Source organism: Calidris pugnax, unplaced genomic scaffold (assembly GCF_001431845.1).
Source record: "Calidris pugnax isolate Ruff unplaced genomic scaffold, ASM143184v1 scaffold371, whole genome shotgun sequence".
Taxonomy (NCBI): Eukaryota; Metazoa; Chordata; class Aves; order Charadriiformes; family Scolopacidae; genus Calidris; species Calidris pugnax.
This window is the reverse complement of record NW_015091373.1, coordinates 37,861-56,416: the sequence shown is the minus strand read 5'-3', so window position 1 is coordinate 56,416 and position 18,556 is coordinate 37,861. Positions and strand designations below refer to the sequence as shown.

At 42.2% G+C, this 18,556-nt stretch overlaps 2 protein-coding genes across 6 annotated transcripts in view; one reads left to right on the top strand and one right to left on the bottom strand.

Moving 5' to 3' along the window:
- Positions 1-2,692, bottom strand: part of EFCAB12 (EF-hand calcium binding domain 12) — a 14,004-nt gene extending 11,312 nt beyond the window's left edge. The window contains exons 1-3 of the mRNA XM_014961217.1: positions 2,632-2,692; positions 1,683-1,829; positions 1,189-1,244 (exon numbers count right to left, since the gene is read on the bottom strand). Coding sequence (XP_014816703.1) covers positions 1,189-1,244; positions 1,683-1,829; positions 2,632-2,692 — 264 coding nt within the window. The remainder of the gene's footprint in view (positions 1-1,188; positions 1,245-1,682; positions 1,830-2,631) is intronic.
- Positions 1,876-18,556, top strand: HORMAD1 (HORMA domain containing 1). Of its 5 annotated transcripts, none has more exons than XM_014961210.1 (14): positions 1,876-1,950; positions 2,720-2,771; positions 3,131-3,275; positions 3,614-3,677; positions 5,291-5,327; positions 5,739-5,759; positions 5,856-5,882; positions 6,539-6,606; positions 8,432-8,583; positions 9,157-9,410; positions 10,562-10,625; positions 15,066-15,142; positions 15,898-15,981; positions 17,853-18,556. In XM_014961210.1, the coding sequence occupies exons 2-14, from the start codon at positions 2,739-2,741 to the stop codon at positions 17,931-17,933; spliced, it is 1,107 nt and encodes a 368-aa protein (XP_014816696.1). In that variant the 5' UTR covers positions 1,876-1,950; positions 2,720-2,738; the 3' UTR covers positions 17,934-18,556. The 5 variants fall into 5 exon arrangements, with proteins under 5 accessions (XP_014816696.1, XP_014816695.1, XP_014816698.1 ...); XM_014961209.1 differs by having other exon boundaries at positions 1,894-2,154; XM_014961212.1 differs by lacking the exon at positions 2,720-2,771 and having other exon boundaries at positions 1,894-2,154.

Below are 18,556 nucleotides of genomic sequence, written 5' to 3'. Positions count from 1 at the left end.
GTCACCCTCACCGTGAAGAAGTTTTTCCTCATATTTGAGTGGAACCTCTTATGTTCCAACTTGTGCCCGTTGCCCCTCGTCCTCTCAGTGGGAACCACTGAAAAGAGTCTGGCTCCCTCCTCCTTCAACCCTCCCTTGAGATACTTGTAGGCGTTGATAAGGTCTCCCCTCAGCCTTCTCTTCTCCAGACTAAAGAGTCCCAGCTCTCTCAGTCTCTCCTCATAAGGGAGATGCTCCAATCCTTGAATCATCTTTGTTGCCCTTCGCTGGACTCTTTCTAGTAGTTCCCTGTCCCTCTTGAACTGGGGAGCCCAGAACTGGACACAGTACTCCAGTTGTGGCCTCACCAGTGCAGAGTAGAGGGGGAGAATGACTTCCCTTGACTTGCTGGCAACACTCTTCCCTATACAACCCAAGATACCATTGGCCTCTTCTTTACACTTGTGGGAAACTAACGGAAAATTGGCAAGGAGGACTGTAAATACGCTCAAGTGACTCGCATGTGGGGTGCTGGAAAACACACCTATCACACTAATTGTTGCTTAGTTTTGTGTGCTCAACAAGTAGAACATCTGCACTTAGATAACATAGGCCTGGGATGGACTCAGGGGCACCTTATCAAACACGCCTGGGATTCTTGCCCTGCTGCTGAAGAGATCAAAGCACAGCAGAAAACTCTGCCTGCCAGAATCCTGGAAATACAGGCCCAAGCAGCAACTGGGAGCTCCCTCACTCCCTTGCTAACAAGGACTCTCTTGCTAATAAGGACTCTTGTTCCGCAGTGCCTATGTCCCCTGCTTGCCTGCTTCTGCCCGGGTGCTGCTTCAGAGGTTCCCGGATCCATGAGGTTGAATTAAAGAATAAAGCCAGGTATGACTTAGCAAATGTAGCCTGACTGACCACAAACAGGGGCCTGCACAAACAGGGGCCTGCAACCCCTGCAGGGCTACGATAAGGGACAAGACAAGAAGGCAGGCATGTAGGGAGTAATCCTGAGACCAGCACAATGTTATCTCTGACAAATGGGGGGCCCAAAGGTATGTTAATGAATTACTGGAAGGATATCTTGAAGCAGTAAAACAGTCATGTCAACCTTGCTGAGAGATAGGGGATTCAAAGAAGGAACCCAGCTGTCTTGAGAAGTCGATCATCCCAAAAGGTGAAAAGTGCACAGCGAGGAAGACATACGGCCTTCATCCCGAGACCCCGGCCCACGACCACCAGGAAGCACTGCGCATGAGCAACTGGGAGGAGTTAAAGGCGGAGACTCATTATAATAAAGACTGCCCTTTCGGGGACAGGTTATGAATATGTATAGGCGCCTTATGAATAGGGAATACTTCATTGTATAAGTTCAAGAGAAATGTCTCAGGTAGCACGCACATTTGGAGGAGCGATCCCCTGTGCGTCCAGCGCTGCAATAAAGGATACCTGCTTAATAGTCATCCCGGCTATTGAGTCCTGATTTCGTCTTTTACGGCATCAAGGTATCGACATTAAATTGTTCTTTGCCCTTAATCCATGGTTTTGTGGTTGTTCCTGCGTCCTGCCTGCATCGGCTCACACAACACTTAAGCACAAATCACATTGACACCGGCTGACAAACGCTTCAGCGAAGGGGAGCTGCCGTGAATCCCGACGGTATTTAGCCGGGCGAAGGAGCTGAGAGCGATCACCCCCACCCCTCAGCCGCCGCCATCCCGCCGTCACACCCGCCTCTCGCCGCTGCACTCGCACTGCGGCGGCTGGCGCGAGGCCGTTGCGCACAGCCCGCAGCGCTGCCTGCCGACGGCGAGCCCCGCCCCTCGGTTTGCACACGGCCCCTTGCTCTATAAAGGCACGGGGTGAGGGCGGTTGGGGTGGGTGTGGGCGTTGTGTGTGTGTGGGGTGTGGTGGGGAGCGGTCGGTGTGCGGTCTCCTCAAGGCCAGCCAGGGCTGCGTTTGCCTTCTGTGGGTGGCCGTTATACCTTGAGGGGGCGGGTTGTCTTTTCTAGGGGTGACAGTGCTGGGAAGGGCCTTTTCTCACAGAGGTGCTGAGTGCAGTTCCACGCTGGGATCGGGGAGGTTTGGGGAGGCTCAGCTGAGGGGAGTTCAGTTCCACTAATGGTCCAGGAGCAAGCTCCTTCTTAGAAAAGGCATTTTCCTTATCTGCAGGTGCGGGTACATTTCATTCTTGGAGATGGTGGGGAAGGCTTGAGTCAGGTACATGGTGCTGAGTGGTTAAAGGCTTAATGAGAAGGTGGCTCAACAGAATAGTTGGAGAGGAGTTGCTCCCTCCAATGCCTCCTTAAATTGTCCAAGCCTGGTGGTGGTTTTGAAAGGGGAGGGTTGAGTTTTGGCTGGAGGTGCCTTAAATGTGGAGAGCTGCTGTTTAGGGTTCTTTGGAAAGGTGTTGGTTGGCCCTTCAGAGCACTGCTTTCAAAGGCTTGGGTTTCACCTAAATAGGCCTACAATATTCTATTCACCACATACTGCAAGCTTGGGGGAGTTCTGTGCTGGTGTGACAAGGAAGATGCCAGTACTGGGGTTTATTAGATGAATTCCCCTGCCCCGTTTCATTAAAATTACGACATTTGTTTGAACCGACCCAGGTTAATTGTGCAGGAAGTGTTTGTGGGGTTGGGTACTGACTTGCGAAAGCTGAATAGCTGCAGCCTGGGCTTGCCCACACTTGTGAGCGGTGGTCGTACATGTGTTAATGCAGATGTTTTATTAACAGACAGAAGAGTATCTGCAAAATGGCAACTGCTCAGAAACAAAGGAATTGTGTGGTAGGATTTTCTTGTGTATTTCAGCACAATGTATTACTTGAATTGGATAAATTGGTAAATTTTAGCTGAAGTAGTGTACCTAGATGCTCTGTAATATTTCTTCACTTTAAAATTACTAATGGCTAATTCAACACTTAATTACAAATAAAATGCGTAATACTGAAGTAGTTTTAAGTCTGAACTTTGTGTCCTAAAAACATAGTAACACCTAGCGTTAGGCATATGCTTAACTTTATAAATGGCAAAAGTCAAACTTTTCAATGAAATTAAAACACTAAGGGGGCATTGTACCAGATTACAGACTGTACAGGTTTGTTGTTGTTGACAGATATTAATTCTTTTCTTTCTCCAACTTGCAGAGTGCAGTTGTTTTTCCTAACAAAATATCTACTGAACAGCAATCCCTGATGCTAGTGAAGAGGCTCCTGGCAGTAGCTGTGTCCTGCATTACATACCTGAGAGGCATCTTTCCTGAAAGTGCCTATGGAACAAGATACATGGACGGTAACAGGCAGTTTTTAGAATTCTTTCAAAATCTGTTGTTGTAGGGTTGTTATGAAGTTAATGAGTGTTTTTAAAGCCGCCTGGTTCTCTTAATTAAAGGTAATAGCCATTTGCAATGCTTGTAATGGAAGTTTCAATAGTAAGATATTGTTGAATTTTGCTAGAGAGTGGTGATGCTAATTCAGTGATTAAAACTGTGTCTACGTCTGTTGGTAAGGTTAATTTTAATCTGCTTTTGATACACTTTTTGATACTTTTAGTTAATGAACTTCACTGTGATAGCAATGCAGTTGCATTCTGTGCTAAGTAAATATCCATGTTTATATTCTTCTTCTGAGATATCTGTGTCAAAATTCTGCGGGAAGACAAGAACTGTCCTGGCTCTACTCAGCTGGTGAAATGGTATGTTAATTACAGTGCATATAGAACACTTCCACAGCATGTCAATTCTGAAAGATAATTTTCTAGTTGTTTCCAGCTACAAATAAAAAAGTTCACTTGCTGTGGATGAACAAGAGGCCAGGCAGTGCTTTTAGTGCATGGTATTTTCTATGTTGACAATTAATTTTTTTTTTTAAGTGAAAAGTCAAAATGTGTGTGTTTTGATAGAGATGTAATTGACTTCTACAGTTGTGTTTCTAGAAAGACTTACAACTTAGTGCTTAGTAGAGCATAAATACTTGTTTACAGAGTAATTATAGTTTAGTTTATGTGGGTGTATGTTAGTGCTCAAGGCTGCATGTAGATGCGAAGATCTAACCACTAATTCCCCTCTAATTGAACAGGAGATGCAATGTTAATGTTGAGTATCTGAATTTAAAGATCTTGCTTTCAGACTTATATAAGAAGGGGGTACTGTTGTTCTCTGTATCCAGAGGCAGAATTGTGTCTGCAAAGGACAGTCTGTCTGCTTGTACATTCACAGCTGAGTGCAAATATGTCACTTGGGACCAGAGGTATTTATTTTTATTTTCTTTCTGATCACAGTAATTGTGAGACTTGTCGTGGCTGCTCTCATTGCTGTTTAGAAAAGACTATATAAGGCCTTGCCTTAAATACAAATACTTATTTTTTGTAGATTTTTAGACGTATAAAGCCCATCTTTTTCTCTTTTCACTCTACCAGTTCTAGGACAAGGTGAGGCATTGGGAAGGATGCTGCATTCAGCAGAGGGGGTTTGCAGTGGCTGTCAGTGTTGAGGTGTTCAGAGATGTAGGTCTGAATTCTGATGTTGAAGGTGAAGTTAAGTCATCTGCTCTTTGTCCATGTGCCGTCACTAAGAGGGCTTCTTTTAGCGTAATGTGGAATTTCTTAATTGATCCTCTGTGGTAGAAGGAACTGAAGTGGCGCTGAGTGCACTTCACCTTGCCCTCATGCATCAGACATTAGCAAGGGCAGTGGCATGGCAGCCTGTGGATGCCGACAGGGAAAACCTCCCTGGGTTTTGTTTGAAAGGTGGGTGCTACCTGTTTGAAGTTTACAGGTTAGTAGCCTTTCTTAACTCGGCATCATGTGCACACCAAAACCAATTTTTGCTTGTTGTCTATATGCAAAAGAAATGTTAGAAAAAAAATAGGGTGAGTTTTGATTCACTATTTGGCTGTTGTTTGCATGTTATATAAAAAGCAAATTGCAACATCTGAGTAAGGACGGTGAAGTAACTCATTTGTGCTTCAGAGATGTCTGTGTTCGGCTGAAGTATATATTTATTTATAAACTGATAAATGAATACATGTGTAAGAAGGTGTTTGAAAATGGTACATGTACAATTGCATTATGTTTTTACTGATAAATTTACTTGCAGATTATATTTTTACTTATTCTGTAAAGAAGTTAGGATGATTTGGTGTTACTGCTTATCACTACTAGTAAGAACATAGAATAACAAAGTAAGTATCTGTTGCTGTAATATAATAGTAAGAGGGTGAAACAATTTAATTTCGGGAACTACTTTATTTAGCGGTGAAGCAAATGGAAATTAGTAGTAGATGGACAATGTTATTTAACTTTTGCAGGATGTTAGGATGCTATGATGCCTTGCAGAAGAAATATGTAAGTCTTCCATATCATTTAGCTATTTAAATGTATTGAAACATTCATTTATGTAAGTCCATTAGCTGTCAGTGTAGTTATAGGACTCTGGTTAGGAAATAGCTGTGCTTTAATATGTCAAAACAGTTTGCTACAATGTGGGATGTGCAGACATTGCAGGATAATAGCCTTTGTAAACAGAAACACTTAAAGTCAGGCATCAGGCATACGTAGGAATTTTCTTCTGCCAGTTGAGTAAGTCCTTTCTTAAACAGATGAGGAATTAAGTGTATGAAGAGGTTTCTCTTCAAGTGGGCCTTAGTTGTCTACATTGGTTTCCAGAGCTAGAAAAACAAAGCAGCTTAGTAAGCAGAAATGGGCTGTGGAATACATTTAATGTTCTTTTTCTTTCTCTAATTATGTTTGCAACAGCTAAGAATGATTGTCCTAGCAGTAAGTATCTGAGAAGTAAGGTACACATTTCTTAAGGTAGATGCTTAGAGATATGTACAGTTCTTACTTTGCTTCCTCTTTATTTTAAAAATGCAGGTCTATACCCATCCAGAAGATCCTCAGGTAAATCTGCTACAATATTACACTGGATGAAAGTATAATTATAGTGAAATATGTATACAAGCAATAGTACTTAACATTCACATTAAAAAAAAAAGACAAAATATCAAATGTAAGAATCACTAGAGCTAATCAGAATTGCTACACGGGGAATTGCCTTTGAATATTTAGTCAGGTTATTCTCAGGCCAGTGCAAGAAACTAAAGTGCCGTTGCAGAGTTAAATGCCCATGAAAATGAATCGTCCTAGCTCTGCATAAAAAATTTATGGAACTTCTTTGTGAAAAGCACAGTATGTTTTAAGTAACCACTGGGTGTCACCATGTCTCTGTTATGTGTGTGAAATACTGTCATAATAATTAAAATTTGAATTAATACTTCATTCTAAAAACCTAAGCTGATGTTTCAAGAACTTTATCATGGTGGTTCCTGGGAAATACTGTACGTCTTAATTTTTATTTAATGACAATTATACACACGAATACTGTCAATTGTTACAGCATTAGAAAGCTGTATTCAGTGCATGTAAGCGGATCAGAGAGGAGTTGGGCTATTGTTATTTTCTTTAAATTCAAGGTTGATAGACTACTAGACAGATGCAGCAGCAGTAGTTGTTTGCTCGGCAGTTGACAGCTTAATAATCACTGGATTTGTTTGCAGACAATTACAGAATGTTACCACTTCAAATTCAAGTACACCCACAATGGGCCACTCCTGGATTTCGGCAGGTACAGTCACTGTGACTTTATTCTGCACTGTGCTTTTACAGTCCATTTGCATACACTTGTATGTAAAAACTTCGGATTTATCTGTTTGGTGTTTTCTTTTTTAATTTGGGATTTTACCACAAATTTTATTAAATAGGCCATTAGCTTAGACTTAAAATACAGTGAGTCATCTTGTCAGATTATGCTTGTATGTATCTAATCAGATGACTCTTAGGATCAGAGTCCAATACTCTCTGACCAGGTTCTTTAAGATATTCCAGGTGTGGAGGGTGAAATGTTTAATATGAGATTGCTTATTTGAAGATACTTGGTGTTACGTGGGATTTCTCATTTAGCAGAGATGATACAAAATATGCTAAAAGCAACACAAAGGTAAGCTATTCTTAGGAAAGCAAGGCTATTGCAATACACGGTTCTGTCACGATACCAATGGGATTCCCATTGCTGGTCTCTGATATGCTCAGCATCATGACGCTGGGCATCCCCAGTCACAGGGAAGGAATACGTGGGTTGAAGCCAGCTCCAGCATGTTGTTCTCTTTGGAATTCTTTTGTTAGTAGTTCTTGTACTTTTTGGACTGAGCCACATATTCCTTTCTCCCATGGTGGTGTGGCTAATTCAAGGAGGCATTCACACACTTCTAATGAATGCAGAGAGAAACATTTACACCACTAGTTGATCTACTCAACTAGCTGTTTATCTAAAATGAAGGCCATGCTCGGGTCCCCTGTGTGTTGAAATAAAGTCAGCTTTCTTTGCAACAGCTGTGGTCAGTGATACCCTGTGTTATTGCCTGAGCTGCATGGGCACACTGCCCTTGCTCATTGCTGCTGAGCCTTTTCCCATTGTCGAGGTTTATTGGTCAGTCACAGCTGCAAGAAAATGGCTTATTTTAAGGCAAGTAAGCTTTCACCTCACCAGCTTGCATCTTGCATAAAATGCTTTTAAAATAAAAAAAAAAAAAAGACTGCAGTGCTGCAGACATCAGTCCTTTGGGCTGAGTTTAGTTAAGTAAAAAACACTGATGGAAGGGGATGTTGCTCTCAGCCACACCAAGTTACATTAGTGTATTAGTGTAAGTTCATGCCAGAATAATTTGAAAATAGAAGATGTGAGCCTGCTTTTCTTGACACCCTGCAGGGAAAGGGGATGGCCACCTGCAGATGGACCAGATGTTTGAAACTGTCACAGTTAAGGGTGTGCTTCCAAAAGGCAGAGCTACTCAATCTTACAGTTGCTTGCCTTGTGCTGGCTCTTTAGGTCCTTGGGGTCTTCTCTGAGCTGTGTGGCTGTGAGGAGCAGGGGAGAGCATTTTTAGTGGTAGTAATGTAGGGTTTGGGTCAACTGCTGGTAGAACAGGAGCATAGAAATGTTGGAGCTGAAGGCCAAGAGTCATTTAGGTATGCAGTGTCTTATCAGTAACCATTCCTGTCGAAGTCAGGAGTGTTACTTGTTTTATTTAAGGCAAAGCAAGTATGTAAGACTTTGCAGAATTGGGGCTTTCAAAAATACCTGCTCTTTCCTTTCTGTCAGAATGGGTGTCTTTTAAGCATTGCGTAATGTAAAATGCAGCAGCAGGTCACTGCTGCTGATCCATAATGCTTTCACTCTGTCCCTGGCTCAGACTTTGATTTTCCAAGGGCCAGCAAATGTGCAGGTCACTTGGACAGTATTAGGAATTGCAGTGGTTGCAACCTCAGACCTTAGACAATAAATGTGATGCCTGCTTCTGGCATAGTCTGTTGAACAGACATGTATCTTAATAATAAAAACAATTGCTCTGTGTATAAAAAAAAATAAATCTGAGTACTTTGTCCATTTTCAGTAACAGTAAAAGGAATGATTCCACTATCACCTGTGCAGACACCAAGAAAGCAAGTATCCTCCTGATTCGCAAAATTTATGTTCTGATGCAAAACCTGAGTCCGTTACCAAATGATGTTTGCCTGACTATGAAGCTGTTTTATTATGATGAAGGTAGTATTTCCGTATTGCCTCGATTTCAAATATTGGCAAACAAGTCAAAGAAATCTTTTAATGTATAATCTTTATGGTTGCTGAGACTTGTTAAATGCTGTTATTTTGCATGTGTCTGTTTCTCACAAATTTCTAAAATGCAAGGGGATGGATTTGATTTCACTGTGGGAATACATTCTTGTCACTGTCTTTGGAGCAAAGATTTCAGTGTGTTTTAAAAAAAGTGCGTTTTCCTGAGAATGCTAGGATGTAACATTTGCCAGACTAGCTCTAGTCTTGATGACTATTTAAATGTTTAGCTCTGCTTTATAATGAAAAATCAGAGCTCCTAGCTCATCTCTCTGCATGCTTAAACTGCTTCAGATAGTTTTAACTGGGTTTTACCTGTTGTGTAAGGGAAAAAGAACTTCATTCAGTACAAGTTGAATATTGATTATACCCGTCCCCACACACAATTTTTTGGAGTAGCTCTTTGTATTTAAAGGGGAAAAGAGTCTTTTTGCCCCACAAGTTAAAATTAATTTTACAAGAATGTGTTTAATTCTAATGCATTTATTGAACTCTTTTCTGCAGTTACGCCATCTGATTACCAACCGCCTGGTTTTAAAGAGGGTGAATGTGAGGGAGTGATATTTGAGGGGGAGCCTATGTATCTGAATGTGGGTGAAGTGCCAACGCCATTTCATATGCTGAAAGTTAAAGTTACAACTGAAAAACAACGAATGGAAAATGTTGATAAAAGCATCCTAAAGAGCGGAGAGACTACTGTGCCACTCCAGATGCTCAGAGTGGACAGAGATGAAGAAGAGGAGAACCAGAACATGAATGTAAGAGTGCAAATGCTTTATGTAGCTTGTTGAATTTTTTGGGGGGTTTATACTCTAGAAAAAAGCCATTAATTGTTTTATTGCATGTCTTACTACAACATTAATAAAACCCCTCTGTGTTTCTGGATATATTCAAGCAAGACAATATGCCTTCAATACACTTTAATTTTACTGCTCCAGTTAGCAATCTGTCACTGTTAAAGCAATATTGAAAAAGTGCATCAGCGTATTGCCTGTCAGCAGCAGTGTTGTTGGTAATTGTGTCTCTGCAAGAGTGGAGAGGAGCTGAGGGGCAGCTTTGTGCTGTGGGTACAGGTACCATGTGTTCAGCTTCATGCAGGGCATGCAGGTGAAACCTCCCTGGAGCTGTCCTGTTACAGTCCCAAGGGAGCTGCTGCAGCCAGACAATATTGACTGGCAATATGTTTACTCTGGGATCTTCTTGTACAGCAGTATACGTATGGATAGTGATGGCACAGCTAAAGTTAAAAACCCCAATACAGAATTAAGCTTGTTTTTCCCTAGGGAAATCTGCCTAGAAAAAGGCACCAAGCAAAACTTGCTGAAGGCATGAGTGCATGACAGATGTGAGTGCCTGAGGTGACTCTTGGGACTATGCTTGTGTAGGCTTCAGCAATTGGAGGGGATATATTTCTGGGGTCAGCTGAGGCAGGCAGCAAATTCCTGTAGTCATATTAGAATGTGCAAATATGTGTGCTAATCTATATTGTCCATAAGTGAGAAGGAAGCGGAGCTTGAGGGCTTTTGGCCTCTCCCCTGCAATTAGCATTGCTATGGTGGCCCGTGGGTAATGAGATGGAAATAAACCACTTGGCCTTCCTAAATCTGTGTATGCCTCTAGCTGTTTCATAAGCAAAAGGAAGGCACAGATAGTATTTTTTCAATATCTGTTGTTACAATTCTAGTATTTTTTTTACAGATTTTTTTCTTGGTTGTTGAATTAAATGTGTACTTGCATTAATAATGAAGTAAAACTGAGCTAGTCTGTATGTTCCATGTCAGATTCAATCATTTCAATATAATTTGTTCCACTGAGAATCCATCTAATAAGCTCTATCCCTAAGCATCTGAGTATGAACCTGCTTCCTTATTTGTCTGCAATTAATTGATAGACCTGTTTCTCAACCTAGGAAGATCCTGTTTCGGATAATAAAGTGGAAGATAGAAATAATGTAAATATTTCAGAAGCTCAAGGTAACATTTCTGTATATTTTCAAGTTTCTTCGGTTTGTGCCTCTCTCTTCTGATGTTACTAAAACAAAAAACTTAATTCCTGGAATAGACCACTATATCCAGATCCGCATTTTTTCTTCATGTACATCACTATCCCCATGGTTTGGATGGGAGTACTCTGTGCTGGGTTAAAAACTGGCTGGAGTCTGGGCCCAGAGAGTGGTGGTGAATGGAATTAAATCCAGTTGGCGGCCGGTCATGATTGATGTTCCCCAGGGCTTGGTACTGGGGCTGGTTCTCTTTAACATCTTTAACATCAATGATCTGGTGGAGGGCATTGAGTGCACCCTCAGTAAGTTTGCAAATGACACCAAGTTGGGTGGGAGCGTTGACCTGCTTGAGGGTAGAAAGGCTTTGCAGAGGGATCTGGACAGTGTAGATGGATGGGCTGAGGCCAATGGGATGAGGCTCAGTAAGGCCAAGTGCTGAGTCCTGCATTTGGGTCACACCAACCCCTGCAGTGCTACAGCCTGGGGGCAGAGTGGCTGGAGCTGCCTGGCAGAAGAGGACCTGGGGGTGTTGGTTGACTGTCGGCTGAACAGGAGCCAGCAGTGTGCCCAGGTGGCCAAGAAGGCCACCAGCATCCTAGCCTGTATCAGGAACAGCGTGGTGAGTAGGACTCAGGAGGTGATTGTCCCCCCTGTCCTGGGCACTGGTGAGGCCCCACCTGGAGGGTTATGTCCAGTTTTGGGCCCCTTTCACAAAAAAAAAGACATTGAGGGTCTGGGGTGGGTCCAGAGAAGGGCAACAAAGCTGGTGAAGGATCTGGAGAATAACTAGTCATATGAGGAGTGGCTGAGGGAGCCTGGAGAAAAGGAGGCTGAGGGGGAGACCTTCTCCCTCTCTACAACTCCCTGAAAGGAGGGTGTAGCCAGGGGGGGTCGGTCTCTTCTCCCAAGGAACAGGCGATGGGACAAGAGGAAATGGCCTCAAGTTGCACCAGGGGAGGTTCAGATTGGATATTAGGAAAAATTTTTACAGGGAAAGGGTTATTAAGCCTTGGAATGGGCTGCCCAGGGAAGTGGTTGAGGCGTCATCCCTGGAGGGATTCAAAAGACGGGTTGACATAGTGCTTAGAGACATGGGTTAGTGATGGTTGGTTTGTTTGGTTTTTATCAGAGTTAGGTTGATGGTTGGACTAGATGATCTTGAAGGTCCCTTCCAACCCAGACAATTCTATGATTATATGATTCTCTGCCTCTTTTTTTCTCTCATGGCTTTGTTCTGTGAAGCACTTGATTAGTGAATGCATGTTTTCATGTTTCTGTTCTAAAATTCTGCTCTTCTGTTCCATTTTATCAGATAAAATTTAATGGGCTATTGGGGTAAATTTTGTGCTTTGATTTTTCTGTTGTTACTATGTTTTTACTAATATATTTAATTTCTGCCTAAAGCTTGCGGAGGTGTTGGCCTTTTGAGCTCATTATTGCAGACAAGAGAAGCAGAATTCTCCATTCAAAAAACGGTCCAGGTCTATTTTTATGTAAATCATGGCTGTTTGGACTGTATCCTTGCAACTTCAGCATTAAATAAGCTTAGCAGAAATACCACTTAGCAAACCTTTTTCCTTAAGCTCTGACTACAGCAGGACTAGGATTCTGCAATCCATACATGCTTCAGTCTGTGTGGTTCTGGGGAAATTGAGACCACTGAGGCTTTTGTGCAGAATTCTGAGGTTTTATGTTGTGGTAGACTGAATGATGTCCATGTAAAAATCCCTATCCATATGGTACATGTCATTCTGTACGATGGAAGTTGTTCATTACTGTGGCTTGCTTTTCCTGATACAATCAGTAACTTCATCTCAAAGTATATTTGTTTTATGAATGATGGTGTGATTATGCTGTACTGCTGGCTATTTTAGTGCCTTTTCCAGCTGCTTGCTTTCACAGCTTACTGCGTACATGGAACATTTTGATAATCGCAAGTGAACTTTTAACTTTAGTTTCAATAGGTACAAGTTTCAGCACAGCATTTTTGTTAGTATGAATCTCAGTGAACCAAGTTTCCTCAAGTAAAACCCTAACACCATGAAACCTGGCAGTGTAAAACTGCAAACAATGTGTGTAGCAACAAAAAGTAAATTCCAGATGGAAGCCTGTAAGGCTTCTCAAGAAGGTACCAAAAACATTTACTTTTTTTATTTTAAAAAAGTTGCATGTAACAGCTTCAATAAGCAGCTGAAGTGAGGCTTCTGCAGAGACTATAAATGAAATCTTAAGTTTTGGAAGCACTCTGAGGACTCTTCACACCTGAAAAGAGTCTGCATTTCTGGAGTTACCAGAATAATAATAATAAACAGTTATGCCCTTCCCACTGTGCAGGACGTCAGGAAGTACCTGCTCATTGTTTCTGATGAAAAACAGCAGCACCTGCTTTGTTGGATTTTTTTTTTTAGCCTTCATAAATAGATAGTTTCTGTGCTTTTTGCTTACTGTAATCTGACTGCAGAAGTGCTAATAAAATAACTGTCCTGGCTACACCAGCCTGACCACAGCTGCTACTGGAGATGTGCCCTGGAAGCTCCCCACTGGTTTGCTTTTTAATCAGTGGACCCAGACTGTCTCCAGTTCAAAATGTGAGACAGCAAACTCTGTCCATGAGGATCTCTGTGAGCAGAAGCTTGCTTTGGTTTAAGATTTTAGAGCAACTAGGAGGAAAAGTAGAAGATGATTTGCCTTTGTATTTCCCAGTATAGCCCAGGAGTTCAAAGGTTGAACTTTGCTACCAAACAAACTAAAGAATGCATTGCTGTGTGTTGATCTGCTCGTGCTGGAGAGGCATTGTAGGAAGCATCCAGACATTTGCTGTATGTAAAGCATTTAAAACATAGTGAAGAAAGATCAAAAGAGGAAATAAGTGCCCTTTTTCAAAGAAGATTTAGTAGAGATTATGTAGATGAGTATGCTCCAAAGTGCTCTCGTATGCTGGTGTAAAATAGGGTGCCTAAAGGAATACAAATTTCGGGGCTGAAGTAAAAAATGCAAATTTTCGAACCAAATCGGAATGGGGGGAAAGTTTTATTTGGTAAGAAGCCAATATAAAATGATCCTTTTCTGTAGCAGAGGTAGAGGCTTCTGTGGAGATGATGAATATGTGGCACTCCTAAAGTGCCTGTTAGTGCTGCTGCTGGGTCTGCTCATTGTTCTTAATGCATTTCCCTGGAGCTGCATCTGCTTTGAAATATAACTTTGGTTTGGCCAACTTCAGAAGTACCAATTTTCCATTAAAAACTTCTAGACATACTACTAGACATACTTCTAGACAAACTTCTAGACTACTTCTAGACATAGCGGCTTCTTGGGCTGCCATGGTGCCCAAGTGCTTGTGGATGTGCTTGGACAAAGCAAGTTAAGCCTGGATTTTGTTTTTTTAAAATGGGCTGGAGTCTCCTGTTATTCAAGCCCAACACTGAACAGGCTGTGCTGTGTATTTAAATAGTGGCATTAAATGTTGGGGGTTTTTTTTCAGAAATAAAATGTGGAACTTTGCAAAAACAGCTAACATTTCCATGCTGTTCAAAATAATAACAGAAGTGTGTAGGAAACAGCATGTGTAGATCAGCATTTTTATCTTGACCATGGTATTAGGCTGCAGAACTAGAATAACCACATAACTGTGTCGGGTGCTTTTGGAAATTCGTAGAAGTTCTGAAACCAGGCAAAAAAGCAGTGAATTGCTTGTGCTAAGGAGTTAGTGTAATCATAGAATCATAGAATCGTCTAGGTTGTAATGTTTTATTTATAGGAACTACAAGACATAGGAAAAGGCATTTGTCACCCTAAAGTTCTTAATCTTTAACCAGTTCATGCTTATATCTGTATCCTAGAAAAAAATGTCATGGATTAGAAACACCACCACCACTCTCCAGTGCTTCCTGCTCCCTGGCCTGTTCCTGCAGCTGCAGGCGCTGCAGCCAGAGCTGCTGGGCTGAGTGTAGCTGGTTACAGAATGGAAGCCGCCTGCTGGTGATGGGGTCAGAGTAGGCAGAGGCTGTGCCAGAGTGGCCCTGCAGTGCCCTGTGCCCGTTCGGCAGCACAAAATGGGCTCATGAGGCATGTTACTTGGAAGCAAATACCAGTGTAGATGAGCCTGTAGTGGTACAGTGTATGAGTTTGGGGATCAAACCCACTCCTCCGAAGATTGTGTAAATCTGTACTACTTAGCATAAGCATCTCTTGGGTGCCTGTGACAGGAAGACATGGTAGGAAGTCACTAAATGAAGGGTGTGAGAGTCTAACACTTGGAGTTAAAGACTTGCTTGCACATCGAGAATTAGAGCCCTTTTGAAGCACCTGTTCCCTGCATTTATATGGCGTTCCTTGTGGCAAAACTTGAGTGTTAAGAGGATGCTAGTGTGTTATCAGCAGTGTGCTTCATTATTTAACAACTCTTTTATAGAGCCAAATTTAACTTGCGAAGAAGATGAAGTTATGAAGGCTGGAGGGAACCAGAATCTGTATGTTTCTAATCCTCAGGTATGAAAACTGCATTCTGTGATCTTAAACTATTACTAGAGCTTTTGTGAATCTTCTTTCCTACTTTGAATGATTAATAGGTAATCTGGTAAAGGTTTACTCGCCACAGTCAGTATTTTCAGGAATAAAATGCCTTTACGTTTTACTTTCTGGTGTTTTACAAAAGCACTTAATATTCTAAAGCAATCAAAAAGCAACAAAGGATGTTCATCTGTCATACAGTTTTCAAACCAAACAGGTGGTCTGACTTACTAAGAGAATTGGGAACGTAATTTCCATGTTTATAAACTGCCATAGCTAAGCACTCTGCCTAATAGAAATTTCTCTGCTAATTCTGAGAGACCAAAACTTGTTTAAAGGTTGACTAAAACTTAAAATGCAGGTTTATTAGCCTTAAAACTCAGGATATATTCCCTGCATCTAGAAGTGGCATAATCTAAATTACACCAGTGGAGAACTACTTCAAATGCAGGTCCTTAAGATTTCTTAAAAACAGAATAGCCGTAGGTAACCATGAGTGACTTAATGTATAAAAATAACTGCTGCTTTGATCCATCAGGGCTCTTTGACACATTCAGCTGTAAATCGTGCTGTTGACTTCAATGGGGATACTCCTGTATTTCAGTTTCACGTGCTGAGCAGAGCCAGAGCTCTTTGCACGCTGCAGCATTGAACCATGCTGTAAACTCTAATATATATATGTATTTACTACTGTCCCAAGCTAACGTCTATTTTCTGATTTTTTTTTTTTTTAGGTTGATCATTTGGCAAGTAAGACATCTGAACTTAATGTGTCAGAGAGCAGGACAAGAAGTGGAAAGCTATTTCAGGCCAGCACTGTTAGTATGGTTTTTTTGTCTAATTCTGTTCTTTCATTTTATCTTCATCTTTAAGCCATTTTCTGTTCCAGTGAACAAAACTCTAAGCTTTAATACATTTTGACAGAATTAAATTCTCATCACTTCTAAAATTCCCATTAAATTCAACACATTTGAATTCTTACTGTCAAAAAAAAAAAAGTTCCAAAGAGTTAAAAGCTGAGTGTTGATGTAATTAACACAGGTTTAAGATCCATTAGGATTGGTTTATATATTGTTGAGAATGCATTTAGCCAAATTCCACGCTGGCTTAATCCATAGTTGATGGGAGTGTGTGCCAGCAGAGATCCCTGGCCCAGTGTACCATATGCTTGCTAGTGACTTTACAAAGAAAACATGAGGCCAAAATTCAAACCTTGGTTCTGTGACTCATTCATACCAAGAAAAATCCGTTATTTCTTTGCTTAGTCAAGCCGCAGCAGGTGGCTTTTGTAGTTGATGCTACTTATGGGGAGACAAACTCCTCCAGCTTTGTGCAGGTGGAGCAGAAGTTGTCTTTGAATTTGGCCTCTGGGGATGGCGTTGGGGTCCTGTCTGTCGCTGCTGCCTCCACCAGCTGAGTTCGGTAGCTTCAGCTTTGGGAGGCTCTGGGTCCTTCACAAGATCTCAACATCTCTCATACTTGTGAATGTTCAGAGTCACTGGTAGGCTCTTCTCAGAAAAAGTTGTGGGGTGAATACTGCTGTTGTAGTAAATGAGAGCTCTTTGTTGACAGTCAAGGAGGGGGAATTGTGTGTCAGGACCAAGGAAAGTTGTACCTTCCTGTCCCTGCTCAGGAAAGCTCTTTATTAATTTTCAGTGCAGTAGTTGTGTAAGGATTCATAATGTGCATCTCAAATGTTGCCACTAGCCTTCTCTTATTTCTGTAGAGGCTGGTGGAAATAAAGCTTGGGAGCGTGCAAAATGCATTCCCCAGCAGAACGTTCTAAAGAAATCCAGAAGAGAAATTTTGGTCTGTTGTAAAAATATCCGGGTATGAAAGCTGCATGTGAAAAGGGCTATCGGAGTTTGCAACAAATTCGTGAAATGGAGATGTTAAATTCAGAATATAGAACTAGTAGATTAGTCTTTTTCTAGAGTACTGCTTACTGCAGAATAGATTTTTTTTTTTTTTAGTTCCAACCCCAGGGTCATGGGCAGTATTTTTTTGTCACTCACTGATGTGAAAAAATCCCAACATACCATTCTGTATGCTCACTATCCCTATATCTTTCTTCTTTTTTTAAAAAAAGTTTTGTTAATGAACTTAATACTAGAATTTAAATGAAACATTGTTGCTTTAAATAATCAAAAGCAAAGCAGAGGTAAAGGCTGAATTGTCATGTCTGCACACTTGTGGAAGTCAGAAGTGGATTGCCATTGCTAAGGTGAGGCTGTATGGTGCTGAGGCCTGGCCATTGGCCTGGGGTTGCACTGCTGTGCCAGACACTCCCGGTGCCACCGGCAGTGCCTCTTCCCATCCTGTCCTAGCCGGGGCTGCAGCCTTGGCTCCTGCTCGGGCAGCTGGACTCTGGGCATGCTGCCTCTGCTGCAGGGGCTCGGCCCTCCTCACGTTCCCTTGGAGGTGCTGCCATTGCAGCAGAAACGCATCCCTGCACTCCTGCAGTGATGCGCAGGGAGGGTTGATTCTGCCACAAAAGAGCATCCAGATGTTACTCCGGGCTCAGCCCCTCTGGGCAGGGTCCAGGTGACAGTGAAGTCGAGCCCAGCGCTTGACATGAAGCTCTTACTACATCATGTGGTGGCTCGCTGGGGGTGGGCGCTTCCCGGGTTGGGGTCGGTTGTGTGGGGAGCAGGCTGGGCTGTGACACCATGGTTATTCTCCCTGGCAGGTCCATCAGTTCGAGCTCTCATCGAGTCAAGATGTGCTGCCCAAAAGGAGGAAGATCAGTGAGCCGAAGGAGCAGTTCTAGATGCCTGTCTCCCTCCTGTTTGTTTATGGAGTTCTCCACACCTCTTCTAGTTCGTTGTTTAATGTGGTTGTTCAGACTTTGATAACTTTTAGGGATCTTTTCTGTTCTATTTGTGATCTAAATGGGGAGTATTTTAAGGAAATAAGATCTGTTAAGAGGCACAGCTGAAGAAATCGGAACAATGTTCTTGGAAGGCCTTACCCCATCAGGGAAGACAGAAGGATGTGATGTGGGGGATTTGCCTCCATGCGGATACCACGTGTAAATCCCGGTGGCCATCATGTTGTGGTCACAGCCCACTACCCGGTTTCTCTCCTGCCAAAGCTGTGGAGCTCCCAGCCCAGCCTCCCCCTGATGGCGTATGGACCCCAGGGCTCTTTCCACAGCCTTGCCCAGGGTTGCCAGTTGCAGCAGGGTTATATTTTTCACAGTTCCTATTGGGACAATTACTGGGTGTTGATGCTTTGGCACCTTCATCCCTTCAAGTACATACTTCATGCCAAAATGTGGGAGTTTCTGTACAGCTGTGATGAGATGTAATTACAAAGGAAGTGTTCAATGGTGGCAGGCATCTACTGTAATGGTGTGAGATGAAGAAATACTTAAAATGATTAACGGCAGTA

Excerpts from the sequence above, each read along its gene's own strand:
- HORMAD1 (XM_014961210.1), top strand. The coding sequence starts at position 2,739 with ATGGCAACTGCTCAGAAACAAAGGAATTGTGTG. Across the intron at positions 5,328-5,738 it reads ATGCCTTGCAGAAGAAATAT|CTAAGAATGATTGTCCTAGC; the intron begins GTAAGTCTTCCA and ends TGTTTGCAACAG. Across the intron at positions 15,143-15,897 it reads TGTATGTTTCTAATCCTCAG|GTTGATCATTTGGCAAGTAA; the intron begins GTATGAAAACTG and ends TTTTTTTTTTAG.